Source organism: Hydra viridissima, unplaced genomic scaffold (assembly GCF_058129835.1).
Source record: "Hydra viridissima isolate aposymbiotic clone 2 unplaced genomic scaffold, HvirCarnegie_v1 scaffold_1, whole genome shotgun sequence".
In the NCBI taxonomy this organism is placed as follows: domain Eukaryota; kingdom Metazoa; phylum Cnidaria; class Hydrozoa; order Anthoathecata; family Hydridae; genus Hydra; species Hydra viridissima.
In genome coordinates this window covers 32,720,186-32,734,195 of record NW_028324300.1, presented here as the reverse complement: position 1 = coordinate 32,734,195, position 14,010 = coordinate 32,720,186, and the positions used below count along the sequence as shown (strand labels likewise).

General features: G+C 29.3%; 3 protein-coding genes across 3 annotated transcripts in view; 2 read left to right on the top strand and 1 right to left on the bottom strand.

Moving 5' to 3' along the window:
* Nucleotides 1–696: 696 nt before the first annotated feature.
* The window catches only part of LOC149894591 (uncharacterized), a 14,225-nt gene continuing 911 nt past the window's right edge, over nt 697–14,010 (bottom strand). Inside the window, exons 5-6 of the mRNA XM_090078698.1 lie at nt 2,678–13,897; nt 697–2,472 (exon numbers count right to left, since the gene is read on the bottom strand). Of these exons, the coding sequence (XP_089934824.1) occupies nt 13,367–13,897 (531 nt within the window). The 3' untranslated portion in view covers nt 697–2,472; nt 2,678–13,366. The remainder of the gene's footprint in view (nt 2,473–2,677; nt 13,898–14,010) is intronic.
* Nucleotides 4,635–5,729, top strand: LOC149894593 (uncharacterized). Its single transcript, XM_090078718.1, has 3 exons — nt 4,635–4,641; nt 4,703–4,897; nt 5,170–5,729. Exons 1-3 carry the CDS (start codon nt 4,635–4,637, stop codon nt 5,727–5,729), a joined length of 762 nt encoding a protein of 253 aa, XP_089934844.1.
* LOC149894592 (zinc finger BED domain-containing protein 4-like) lies at nt 9,290–10,648 on the top strand. The gene is made up of 2 exons (XM_090078706.1): nt 9,290–10,406; nt 10,452–10,648. The coding sequence occupies exons 1-2, from the start codon at nt 9,290–9,292 to the stop codon at nt 10,646–10,648; spliced, it is 1,314 nt and encodes a 437-aa protein (XP_089934832.1).

The window sequence follows — 14,010 nt, the reverse complement described above, 5'->3', positions numbered from 1 at the left end:
ATTATATTATATTTATATAACTGTATATTATATTTATTTATTCACAAAATATTAAAAAATTTTATTATTAAGATTATTATTAAGATTTTTTTTTTATGAAACAAATATGTATTTATATTTTTAAGCAATCTAAATAAACGACTGTTTTCTAAAAGCAAACAAAAATAATGTCACTCAAAATAAAAACCAAACAAAAATGCAATTTAAGTTTTCCACTTCAAGGTTTTATAAAAATGCTAAGAACTTTTTCTGTTTGCAAAAAGAGAAATATTTTTTTCGTTTGCAAAAAGAGAAATTAACAGTACTTTTTTAAAAGCTTACTCTGCCTTAACATTTTTGAAATTATTCGAATATTGGAGAAAATATTCGAATATCAAATAGTAAAAAAACACGCAAATATATTCGAATATCAAGTATTCGAATACTCAAATTGGATGGTCTACTAATTCTTAAATTCCCATATTAAAGAAGAATAAAAATTGATCAAGTTGAAATTGGTTAAGGGTCTTGTGTTGTGCTAAAATAAGCAAATTGATTTTAAAAAACTTTAATTCTGCAGTTAAAAACTAAACAAATAAAAAAAAACTAAAAAATAAAAAACAAATAAAACTAAACAAATAAAAAAAAAAAAAACTACTAAAAAACAAAGAAAACTAAATAAATAAAAAACAAACAAAGAAACAACAACAACTAATGTACAAAAAAAAAAAGTATTTTTGCTCTGATTCATGTTAAAGAGGAAAATATACAAAACCATTATTGAAAGGCAATACTGAAACCTTCTTTAATCTTACAAGTTCAGTCTTAAGAACCAGAACCCTTTTGGATGTAAATGCCACTTTGTCAAAGTTCTCAACAAAACCAATGTGAAAGATTTTAGAATCCACTGCGCTGGTATAAAAGCTTTTAGTATATTTCACCTTTAAACGATTGTACAAGTAGTTATCATCTGCAAGATTTTCAACAACCACAAAAAAAGAGTTCTGATGTAGAAAACAAGAATCTCGAAAACTTACAGACAGGTTTGTACGCTTTGAAGTTTTAAATACAGCTCTGACATTTTGCAATTCAAACTGACGCTTTGCAACTTGTGATATTGGGTGGTTGCAGTTTCGAACTTCTTTCTTCAATGTTTGCAGAAAATTTTCAAAAGGAAAAGCGGACATTTCATTGAGTGAACAGTCTTGATTTTCAACATCATCTGAGAGATGAACCAAACTGTGAATGTTATAAACCACAAAGGTTTCACCATAAAACGTTGCAGCGTTTTCTACAAAACACTTAAGCAAGTCCCTAGCATAAGATAAGTAATAATGCCTGAACTTGCTATTAGAACTCAACAAAATAGAAATAGAAACATGCAGCAAAAGAAAATGTTGATACATGTTGCTTTGAAGCACAGCTTTCAACACCAAAGGACCAGTATAAAGTAAAAACTGCCTGAATTCTGTCGCTTTCCATCTGTCTAGCTCAGACAATGAACTTGGTTGGAGAGCAAAGTCAGAAGATAACTTGCCATTTAAAGATAACAGTCTGTTAGAAACATCGCTTATTAAAAAGTTTGACAGCCTGCATACTCTTGGACCCTGAACTAAATAAGTCAAAATTCTTTTTGTTGCTCTAAGACAAACTAGATGCATGTAATCTAAAACAAAGTCATTGGTCAAAGATGCACCTAAACTTGAGAGAGGGGATACACCAATTTGATGACCATTTAAATACAACAGCTGATCAAAACATGCATTAGACCTTAACAGATATGAACTTTGGGGCTTGAACACCACGCGATGAGCAACATACTCACCAACAATCTCACAACGTTCACAAGCGTGTTTTGAGGTGTGTCCAACAACTTGTTTCAAAAATGCTCTAGCTGGAGCATCACAGATAAAAACACAAAGACCAAACTTTAAGTTTGTTTTATTGAAGGTTATACCAGCTACACAGAGGTGCTTGACTTCTAGAACAAAGTTCTTAAAAAAATCATCTACAGGATGGGGCTTAGATTTCCCACAATATAGTGCAACAATGAAAACATTTGAGTGAAACATTCCCAAAATAGGTCACATTTGTACAAGTGATGATTTAAACAAAGGCAAACCGTCTATGCTGACATTAATCTCAGTAACATCAATCACATCCATTTCTTTTAAACATTGAATCAAACCTTCCTGAATTCCAAAGTAAGCATAGGAGCCACCGCAGATTTCTTGAGTACAGATTCGTCTGGGAGTCTTTAACAATGTTCTAGCATCCTTTTGTAAATGCTTATAACAATGTCTATTGAGAACTGAAAGCAGATCATTGAAGGACTCACGGGATACATTGTGCTTAACTGCCCACCTAGCTAATTCTATGTTTAGATGTGATGTCTTTGATTGATCAGCACTGCTAATATCGCTAACAATTTCGCTGTAAGCTATAACGCCTTCAACGTGAAGATCAGGTTTGTCTGGTACTGTAACATCACCACTAGACATAAACATAATGATGATAGTAAAAGTAAAAAAAAAAAACAAACAAACTTCAAGAAATTAAAGTATCAAAAAACGAACTAGCTCTTGTATACATTGCAGTGTAATAAAAATTTTGTCCACCGGTCGTTCAAGCTAGCTAAAGCAACTCTGTAAAACAGCCAAACAAAAACTTACTCAAAAAAGCAAAACAAAACACTTACACAGTTTCCTCCTGATACTTGCAGATTTTGAAACTTTTTTTCATTTAAGACTAAAAAAAAAAACAACTATATAAGAAATCGGGGAGGGAGAAGGCAAAAGCTCTAGATCAGCAGGAGGCATTTTTATTTATCAATTTTAAAAACCATACCTTATTAAATAGTAACACAACATTTGCAAATCTCTTTCATAAAACAAGCACAAACACCGTGAGAAAATTGATAAAACATAAACAATAAAAATTTTGCAAAGTAAAACTAGCACATCAAAGAAAATTATTGTTCCCCGGCCATTCAAGCTAGTTAAAGTAACTCTGTAAAACAGCCAAGCAACTCAAAAAATCAAAACAAAAACTTACTCAGTTTACTCCTGGCATTTACAGATTTTGAAACTTGTATCACAGAAGCCCTTTTTATGTCTATTTTCAAAAGCTGTTAACGTAGGTGCATTTCCCATAATTGGCTGATTAGGGCAAACCTCTTGTTGGAGGATAGACATTTGTGGCAGAGGCGAACTTCCAAGCTCATTGTTTGCCTAAACCAATAACACACCAGGAAACAGCCCACGTGAATGTACCAATTTCATTCTATGGATGGTGGATCTGCACAAACCTTGGAATTTTCGACATTCACGTGACCAAAGGGGAGGGGATTTTATCTTAAAAAAATATATCTCTCTCTCTCTCAACCCATCTCGCTCCCCCTCACCCCTCTTACTAGAGGCCTATTTGTCGTGCAACCGGAATTTTTTGTGCAGGCCTATTTTTTTACGTTTTTAAAAGAGAAAATGCATGTTGTTTATGATATATTGTGAATTGCTGTTGCATGATGTTGTAAATAAACTTGGATAATTTTAATGTGGAGTTTTAGAATTCTTTTAAAGCAAGTTATATTTAAAAATTTCAGATTAAGTATTTATACCGTGCCAAAAAAACTGTTGTGTGTATGCTTGTCACAATAATTATCAAAATCAACAAAATATATGTATCGAGTGAAGCTAGTAAAGTGTATCAGTGCATCATATTTTAAATTAAAATGTTGAGCGTGAAAAATGGATAAAAGCCATTCCAATCTCTAATTCAGTTGTTACCAATAGTACTGTTATCTGTCAGTTACACTGGCCTCCAAAATTTGAAACAGTTACAGTATGTGGAGGAAAACATCGACCAAAAAAAGCTCCATTTCCTTGGCCGGGAGGACCCTTATTTAAGATTACAGCTGCTGGTCCAACTCAAAGAACTACCATAATATCTTTAAGTGGCATTAAAAATACATAATATGATGAGTTTATGAAAATCTTCACTTTGAGACATTTCATAATGGAGTTAAGCGTAATGTTTCTATTTTAACAGTCAATCTAATGATAACTGTTGAAACCTGGTCAAAGTTCGATAAGATACTTGACTTTTGTGTTCCTTGAAAATGGACAATTAAAAAAAAGGTAGTTTTGCAACATATTTTAGGTATGGGACAAAAAAATAATTGGAGATAAAATTTAAACATCAGACATAGTTATGTGCTCATTTGGCATAATTTTCATCATCAAGAGATATAGGGCCAAGATCCACAACATTCTGACATTTTCTTAGTATCTTCATTATTGTTATATTTTAAAGTTCTTTTTATTTTTGTTATTTATCACTTACTTTTTCTAATATTTTTATCAAGTTTTAAATTTTTTGTTTTTGATATTTTTAAGTCTATTTTTAATTTTCAGTATTTTACTAAGATGGTCAGTATTATAACTAAATGGTCAGTATTATATATTAACTGTCAATTAATTAGTTTAGTTATCAGTTTTTAATTAAACGGTCAGTAATTTAACCAAGTGGTCAGTTATTTAATTAAAATGATTAGTATTTTAAGTAAAATGATCTGTATTTTAAATTAAGTGATCTGTATTTTAAATTAAATGATCTGTACTTTAAACTAATATTTAATGATCAATAACTTATATAAAATGATCTGTAATTTAACTAAAGTATTATGAAATTTGACCAAAGTAATTAGGTAAAATTTACAAATAAGACTGCCATTTCTATCTATGCACTGAACAAACAAAGTTTAAAGAAACGGAAAACTTTATTCCAGAATACAGGTTCTCTAGTGAAGAAGAAGTTGAGACAATAGAAGAGCAAGCATCATTGAAATCAAGGAAACAGAAACGAAAACATGAATGGATAAGATGTAAAACATACCCAAATAAGAAAGATGCAATTGCAGGTAAACAGTTTTTAAGTCATCAGACAGCTAGGTCTCACACAGTTAGGTCCCTTACAGTTAGGTCAACAAACATTTAGGCTTAAGAGCCATTTAGATCTACAAACATATAGATTAATTGCACATTTGGAGAGAGAAGAGAGAGAGAGGAGATGTGTTTTGCTCTCTCCCCTCTTCCCTCTCTCTTATAACACTCGCTCTTTTCCTTTTCTTCTCTTTCTCTCTCTTTCTTCCTCCTCTTCTTTTTATTTACTTCTTCTCAAATATTTTTTCAGCGATAACAGCAGAAGATCAATGGAGTTATCATTATTCCAATTACACTAACAATGGAAAAAAATCATACTATAGATGTAAAGCCATTCAAAGACACAAAGAGCAATGTGATGCTGCAGTTTATCTGTTATTTGATTCAGCAAGTGACAATGTAATCATTTACAGAACTGAAAATGGACATGAACATGACTGTAACAACATGTCCAAAGAAGCCATCCCAACTTTTTTAAAGACTGAAATCAACAAAATGTGTGACTTGCTTATGAAACCAAAAAGAATTTTAAGAATCCTTGTAGATAATAGCCACCAAATCCAAATTAAACAACTTCAAAACTATATAGCTGCTTACAAAAAGAAAAAATATGGTAGTACATCAATTTCACTTGGTGAATTAGAACAATGGTGCATAGACAATAGTAATGTTCCCAACAGTAAGGATGAACCTTTCATAGTAAACTACAAAATAGTTTACTCTGATGGTTCAGATGTCGAAGAAGAAAACAATAATGTCCAAGACAATTTGAAATTTCGAACTTTTGTATCAACAAAAAGACTCTTATGACCAATTTTATTTTTATACTGTCCAATTTTATTTTTACACTGACAAAACTAAAATGAAATACTGACCATTTGTTTAAAATACTTACCCAAAATTATACATATACTAACCAAAATATACTGGACATTTATTTCAAAAAATACTGACCAATTCATCACAAATACTGACCAAAAAATTTGTTCTTAATTATTTCTATAGATTTTGAAAGAAAAAAGAAAAAAAAAAGTTACATAAGCACTTATAAGAGTGTCATAAAATTTTAGATCTATCTGATGACAAGTTTACAAGAACCACTAATTAAAAAAGGGTGCTGTAAAAGCAGTTATTTGAATAAAATAAGTAAACAAGGTCATAATATTGAAAAAAAGAACTCTGCACAAAACAAACAACCATTGGGTGAACATAAGACTGCGTGACTTTCAAAATTCCTTTCTAATTAGGTTTTCATCTAATATATTGCAAAGAATTACAATGAAGACAAGTTTTAGTCAGATATACATTCTGAATAAAAAATTTTAAATTAGTAAAAGTTACCATTAAAAAAGTAAGCTCTGAGGCACTTAGGTCAGCTTTCGTAAGGTTTGAATAGTCCTTTTTAAAAAATGCAAACAAACATTAAATTTAATTACAAAAAGTCAAGGTTTTAACACCCCTAATTAAAAATGCTGACACATTAAAATTAATAAAAGAAATAAACCTATACAAGAGATAGTAATATTACTAACAATACTGCCCATTACCAATAATTGGAATAACCAATACTATGCTAGAAAAATTTTGTTCCTGAGATAGTAAAATAATAACAAGCCTGTCAACATAATGTTTTAAGTAGCTAGCAACATAAGAAATGTATCCTACTGTCTCAAAGTTTAGATAAAACATAATTCTTCAAAGCATTACAAGTAAATCAGCTTTGAATTACTTGACGAATGTAAATTTTTTTACTTTAATAACAGGACTATTTTTGTAGAAATCATTTAATACACAGATACTAGCATTTTCTTAATTGGCAAAACTGTCACATATTTCTTAAATTGAGGGTCAAAATAAGACATACTTTAACACTAGAAAAACTACGCTTTAAGATAAAAGAACTCTTAGGAAAAATAAAAAACAAAGTCTTTAAATGAAGCAAATCTTTGTTAACAAAAAATGTTCAGTGTGACAGGATATTATAAAAGTTTATGAATATGTAATTTTCATACTTTTCAGAGTTTATCCAAAAAGAAACATGAAGGTTCAGCAGATAGAAAACTATAACTCTAAACTTAAGAACACTTTTAATTGTATTATGTTAAGCATTTTTCTTTTGCATTTATATTGATGCTTCTTCAGCAAGAACTTTTTACTTGAATAATTCTTTGAATAATTTTGTAAATTTTAGTCGTCAAGGAGTAGTGGTAATTATTTCTAAACTTTCAGCTTTTCTGATGGATGTTAGAGATAATGAGCATATAAAAAGGAGCAAAAATTAGAGCACGCATATGTCCAACTCTAGTTATTACTTAATAGCAACTTGATTTAAATACCTTCAATACCTCATGGAATACTTTTAGACGAATTCAATACCTTATGAAATACTATTGGCTTAATTAAACTCGGAAATTTTCTTAATAACTGCAATACTGCTAGTTGAGAAAAAAAAAAAATTTTAAGGTTTTTTTCATAGTATGATGTTATAAAAGTTTTTAAAAAAATTACCCATTAATGAATTTCATAAAAGAGCTACATCAATATATTAGGGTTTCTTATTGTTTCCGGCTTTTCCCACACAGAGGCCTTAAAGACAAGGAACAAAAAACAATAGGCTATGCTTAATTTATTTTCAAAATGTACATAGAATGTTGATATAGAAAATAAGATAATAAAAAAAAGCAGATCATCTTTTTTAAAATATGTTAAGACAACAAACTTGCTTGCTAGTTATCTTCATAACTTTTAAGAACTAACAATATGAAAACTTGATTAAAAAATCATTTTAAATGATAAGTAAGACCATAAGTTTGAGTTTCAAAAACAATATGTTATTCAATATTGTTAACAACTTTTCTAACAAAATATAAACAAGTTTTTCTCAGCTTTGTCTCCAGATAAACTGAGAAAAACTTGTTTATATTTTGTAATAATAAAAACTATTTTATGCTTAACTTTTTAGAAGTTCTCTTTATAACAAAATCTATACAAACAATAATATCTAAGTTATGTCTAGTAAGGAAAAACCTCAGGAAGCATGAAGTGATGAACCAACACCCTTAAATGACTCAGATTATCTCCTAAGTTGAATGAACTTATAAGAGATCTGGATCTTCCAAACAACAAGACAAAAATTACAACAGTGGACTCTCCTAGCAAATTATGTTCATACATGTAATTTTCTATAGAATGACCTTCATAAAAATCTAATTCCTTTCTTTGACCAGAGAGATGATACTGCTAATTGTAGCAACATGTAACTTTCTGCCATAATTATAAATTATAATCTAGATGAGTGGAGGTAGTTTGCTTGTGTCTCCAGAATGTGCTGGATAAAGCAATCATTACTTGGTCTTTAAGGTGGATTTACTAAATATTGGTTCTTTCTATATGAATGGGAAAGCCTACCAAAAGAAATGTACTGTATCAAAAGATACAGGTCACTACACTGGCAGATTCATTTTCTACACTCTTATCTGAATTTCTTTTCACTAAATTAAGAAGTGGTGAGATGTTAAGAACTATTTGGAAAAAAAAGTGTATCATGTGAATGGTATTTTTCATAATAACTTAATGTAAAACAGTGCTGCAGCTCAGATGAGGAGGGTATAGAAACCTTGACATCATCCCATCCTACCTTTCTAAAACAAAAATAGTTCTTTATCTCCATTACAAATATTTACTTAGTTATCAAAAAACTTTAAACAAACATTTTTAATATCTTAGATAAATTGGTTGTCAGTTAGTACAATAGGGTCCATAAACAGAAAAAGTGTTAACTCAATCTATTGAATACAATTTTAATGTAATTGTAATAGTGACATACAACCCAATACACATTAATACTAGGGATGCGCCGAACTCAATTTTTCGCCGAACACCGAATCCGAACGTTCGGCCATGAAATTTTACCGAACACCGAACGGTTCGGCAACCGAACTCTTGCTATTTTTGAATCAAAACATTAGTTTTGAAAAATTGTGTTATTAAACATTTAACGTGTTTGTTAAAACATTAGTAAGGGTTTATAAATTTTGTTTGAAAAATTATAAAGTAACTTTGAAAAGTTAATTTATTATTGGATGATTGTTTGTGGTGTAAAGAAAAGAAATGTTAACATTTCTATTTGTAGTGTAAACAAAAATGTTAACGATTTTTTTTAAAAAAAATAATTAATACAATTATTAAAGTTAGGTAATATAAATAAATGTATAACATATAACGTAAAGGATAAAATAACATAATATGTAACATGTTGGTTATATTTTAAGATATTTTTACACAGTTTAAATTTAAAATGCTTTATTTTTGGTTAAACCTCTTTTTTATAATTTAGTAATAACATTTTAATCTTGTAAAAGTATAAAACAATGTCTTCTGAAAAAATGTCTTTTAAAAGTACTGTGTGGAAATATTTTGAAGTTTCTAAGAAAGACATTCGTTTTTGTATCTGCCTACTATGCAAAGCAATAATCTCGAGAGGTGGGAATTGTCCAAAAACATTTACCACTAGTGCAATTAGGCGCCATTTAAAAAAAAAACACCTTGTAGAGTATTTATTGGCTGAAAAAGAGTCTGATAAAAAAAAATTTATTGAAACATCGACCATTTCTACATCAAGTGATCCAGAAATAAAAAAACAATTAACATTAGTAGGGAGTATTAATAAAAAAAGGTTGTGGGATATTAATGACCATAGAGCAATCAAGATTCACAATCGCATTGGAGAAATGATGGTGTTGGATATTCAACCATACACAATTGTAGAAGATCTTGGTTTTAGAAAACTAATTGAAGAGATATGCCCTAATTACCAAATACCCAGTAGGAGTTACTTTAGTGAAAATATTGTTCCACAAATATATGGTAATCTGTTTAATTCAATCAAGAGTAATATATCTGCTGCCAGTTATATCTCCCTTACAACTGATATTTGGACAGCAAAAAGTTCAAATGTTGCATTCATAAGCATGACAGCACACTGGCTCAATAATGAATTTTCCCAACAGAGAGCAGTACTCAGAGTTATGCATTTTCCAGAAAGTCACACAGGAAAAAATATAAGTGAGTATTTACATAAAGGTTTTCTAAGTTTTGAAATTCCAAACAAAAAAATTCACATTGTTTTACGAGATAATGCTGCCAATATGGTAGCTGGTGTTAGAGACAGTGGTTTTAAGTCAATGCCATGTTTTATACATACAATACAGTTATGTATACATGACTCAATTTTGTCGCAACAATCTGTGAAAGAAATTTTAGTTTGTTGCAGACGTCTGGCAACACATTTTCACCATTCACCAACAGCAGCAGCAAAATTAGATGCAATTCAGGAACAACTTGGTACAAATAAGCTTGGTACAAATAGGTTAATACAAGATGTTGCTACAAGATGGAATAGTTCCTACAATATGATTGAAAGGATGCTTGATCAAAGAGTTCCTTTGGCAACTTATACAGCTGATCATGCTACCCAATCAACATTAAGTTCATACCAATGGAGTTTATTAGATAAAGTTTTTCATATTTTAGAACCATTTAAAACTTTAACCGTTAATCTCAGCAAACGTGAAGCATTTTTATCAGATGTTATTCCTTCGATTATGGCTCTTAAAGTATTTTTTAATCAAGCATTAGTTTGTGAGGCTTTTTTAAGTATAAATACTTTAGTTGAACAATTGAAAGAGTCAGTAGACAAAAGACTGAGTACATTTTTACATAATAAGTAGTTATGTCTTTCCACCTTTTGTGATCCTAGATATAAATTAATGTATCAAAAGGAAGATGAGAATGTAATAAAAAATTGGCTAAATGAGCAGATGCAAGAAATACAGCAACATAATTTAGAACTTGAATCCTCTGATTCGGATTGTGAAGGACCCACAGTAGGTGACACAAATGAAGTGTTTATGAAACCAGTGTATCCAAAATTTATTGAATGTTTTCGGCTAGTTTCCAAACTGACAACTATAAATGAATGTGATTCCAATTTTTCAATTACTAAAGATAGCAAAAGGTTTAAAAGATCACACTCTAATGTGCAAATGATCAACATGGAGATTGAAGAGTATTTAAAACTCCCTCTTGTAATGGAAAAAGAAAGTCCTCTTTTATGGTGGAAAAATTGTGGAAACTCTTTAAAAAATTTAATGAAAATAGCCCAAAGGTTTCTTTAAGCACCACCTTCTTCTGTTGAAAGTGAAAGACTTTTTAGTACAGGTGGCAACATTTTTGAACCAAGTAGAAACAGACTATCACCAGAAAATGGTGAAAAATTAATGTTTATACATTATAACTTGAGAGCAACAAGTGATAACTGATTTTCGTGTTTTTGACATTTTATTTTTCTAAAGTTATTGATTCGTGATTTTTATTACTATTACATAATAAAATTATACATTAATAACAAAACACTTAATTGGAGCGTTATTATGGAACTCCATAATAATGTGTTTCCCTAAGTTTGTTTCATTCAAATATTTTTTATCAGTTAAACCAGTTGAGTTGCAAGCTTGTAAGATTTTCTCTGTAGAGAAATTAATTTATTTTACCCAGCAACAATAGGCATCATGTTTAACAAACTTAAAATCAATAAAATATCTTTTTCGTTTAAATTCCAATTTCTTATTTTAAGATTAACAAATGGTGATTTTATAATATTAGATTTTTGTGATGAAATAAAACAATACCCAATTGATGTAGGGGTATTTGTTTTACAATTATTTTAGTCAAGTAATAGTTTTGGTAAATCTGTTATTCCATTTGGTCCAATTAAATTTATTCTTTATTGAAAATACATAATAAAATTTAAACTAAAAATGTATTGAAATACATTTATAAAATCTTATGTCCTTCTATGTTCAATTGGTACGCATTTTTTAATAAAAACTCTATCCATTTAAACTGTAGCTATGGTACGAATGAGTTAAGTTTTATTTATATTTAGGTAAATGTATGATGATTTCCAAATTTGCATTTTTGGCCGAACCTTTGCTAAGGTTCGGCCGAACCGAACGTTCGGCAAAATAGCCGAACGTTCGGTTTTGCCGAATGTTCGGCGCATCCCTAATTAATACACTAAAAAAACTTCCAACTTTTTTTAAAGAACTTGCTAGAAGTAAACAAACAAAATGGCAACATACATGCAAAGAATAGATATTAAAATCAAGTAAAGTTTGTGTTGAGACATTATTATTATCAAGAGACCATACATGCTTGCTTTGATTTGTGTAATAGTAAAACTTTTATGACCTTAGGAAACCTCTAAATATTACCCAAATAAATTAAAATATTTTGGGTACCATCACAGTAAATAGACTCTAAGAAAAAAAAAATAAACAATGGTCTTTCATCCAATATTTTCAAATCAGTTTCACTATATTTTGGGGGAAAAGAATTGTCCATTTCTTTTAGCTTTTCTCCTATTCATTTTTGTAGCTTTAACTCATAAAACAAAAGCAAAATCAAAAATCTTACACTTACCCGAAAACCATAAATTTTCAATGACTCTGACTTTGGGGCACATTTTTGAAGGAATACTAATTTAACATGCTTGGATTGTCTAGTAAAGGTATTGAATTTATGTTATTGAAAGGTGAAGTAAGTTTTCAAAAATGCGATAAATCTACAAATAATAAATCCAATAAATCTGGTGTAAGATGCAAACTTAAGTTGATCATTTACTCTACCAAGCTTTTTGACTTTATATTTGCTCTTGATAGAGTTGCAAAAAACAAGTTTTTTTGGGTAAAAAAAAACATGTTTTTTTGGTTTATTTGACTTTTTAAACAAGCTTTTTATTTTTCTTGGTAAATAATTTGGAAGAGTTTTTGTTTATTCTGTCTGTTAATAGTATATGATTATTATAATCACAAATACAATGCATAAACACCAATTTAATGTTAATGTTTTAATAAAACCTTAAATGAGCTATTTATTAAGTATATTTATTAGGCAATTTAATATTAGGTTAGTTATAAATCTAGGTATATTGTATGAGAATGTATATTAGTCATGTTAAATATTGTTGTACATCCTAAATATTACACTCATTATATACAAAAACTATACTTGTCCATGACAAAATAACCATTTTTATAATTTAAATATACTTATGTACAATATCATGCTTATTTAATATCAGGTTTCAAATCTTTAAAGAAATAGAAAATCCTAATATTTATTATGTAATAAATTGGTCTTACATCAATTGTTACATATGTTGAATTATATTGCCAGTAAGCCCTAATAAAAAAAGCTCTAACTTTATTTAGTTTACATATTCTAATATTTTTTAATTTAGTGCTAAGTAGTGTAGCACTGTGTAGTGTAGTTTATACACAATTAAAAAAAAGTATAAATAGTTAAGCAAAAAAGTCAATAACTTAGTAATTTTAACATGTAATTAAACTAGAAAAGATATTCTAAATGGATGTGTTTTCTGAGTCTCAGTCTTCCCACTCTAGACTATCTTCATCTAATGATTCATAAACAAAGTCACAGTCACTTTCTATATTAACTGCTTCAGACTCTGACCAAGGCATTGAAGTGCTAGGAACTTTATTTACACTCAAGCTATTAATTTGAGGAGTAGTTAAGCTTGTACCATTTTCATAACTGGTGTTTTCAATATTTTCAAGTTTTAAATTTTGTGAAATGAAAACTTGTTTTCCAGCCCTTTCAGTTGTTAAGTGATTTCTTTTTGCACTATGAATGTTAGAATAAGTGCAAAAACTTCTCTCACATGCTGTACTTGAAGCTTGTAGCTGAAGAATTCTAGATGCAACTTTTGATAATTCAGTAAAGGAACACAACCCTTTCCTCCAATTTATGGATTGAGTTATTCCAACTGCAGTCCAAATAAAAGGTTTTGAAAGTATGCCACCCTTTGATTGGTAATTAGCCAAGTCAAACATAATTTCTTTGTTTACTTCAGGCATACTTGCAGTAATGATTTGTATCGTCTTACATGCATCAATCTATAAAAAGATTTTTCTTTCAATAACTTAACAATTACTTTAATTATTTAAATAGTATTTTCAAATTTGAAAATAGCATTTAAAGTAATTCAAAATTTTTCAAAAATTTTACT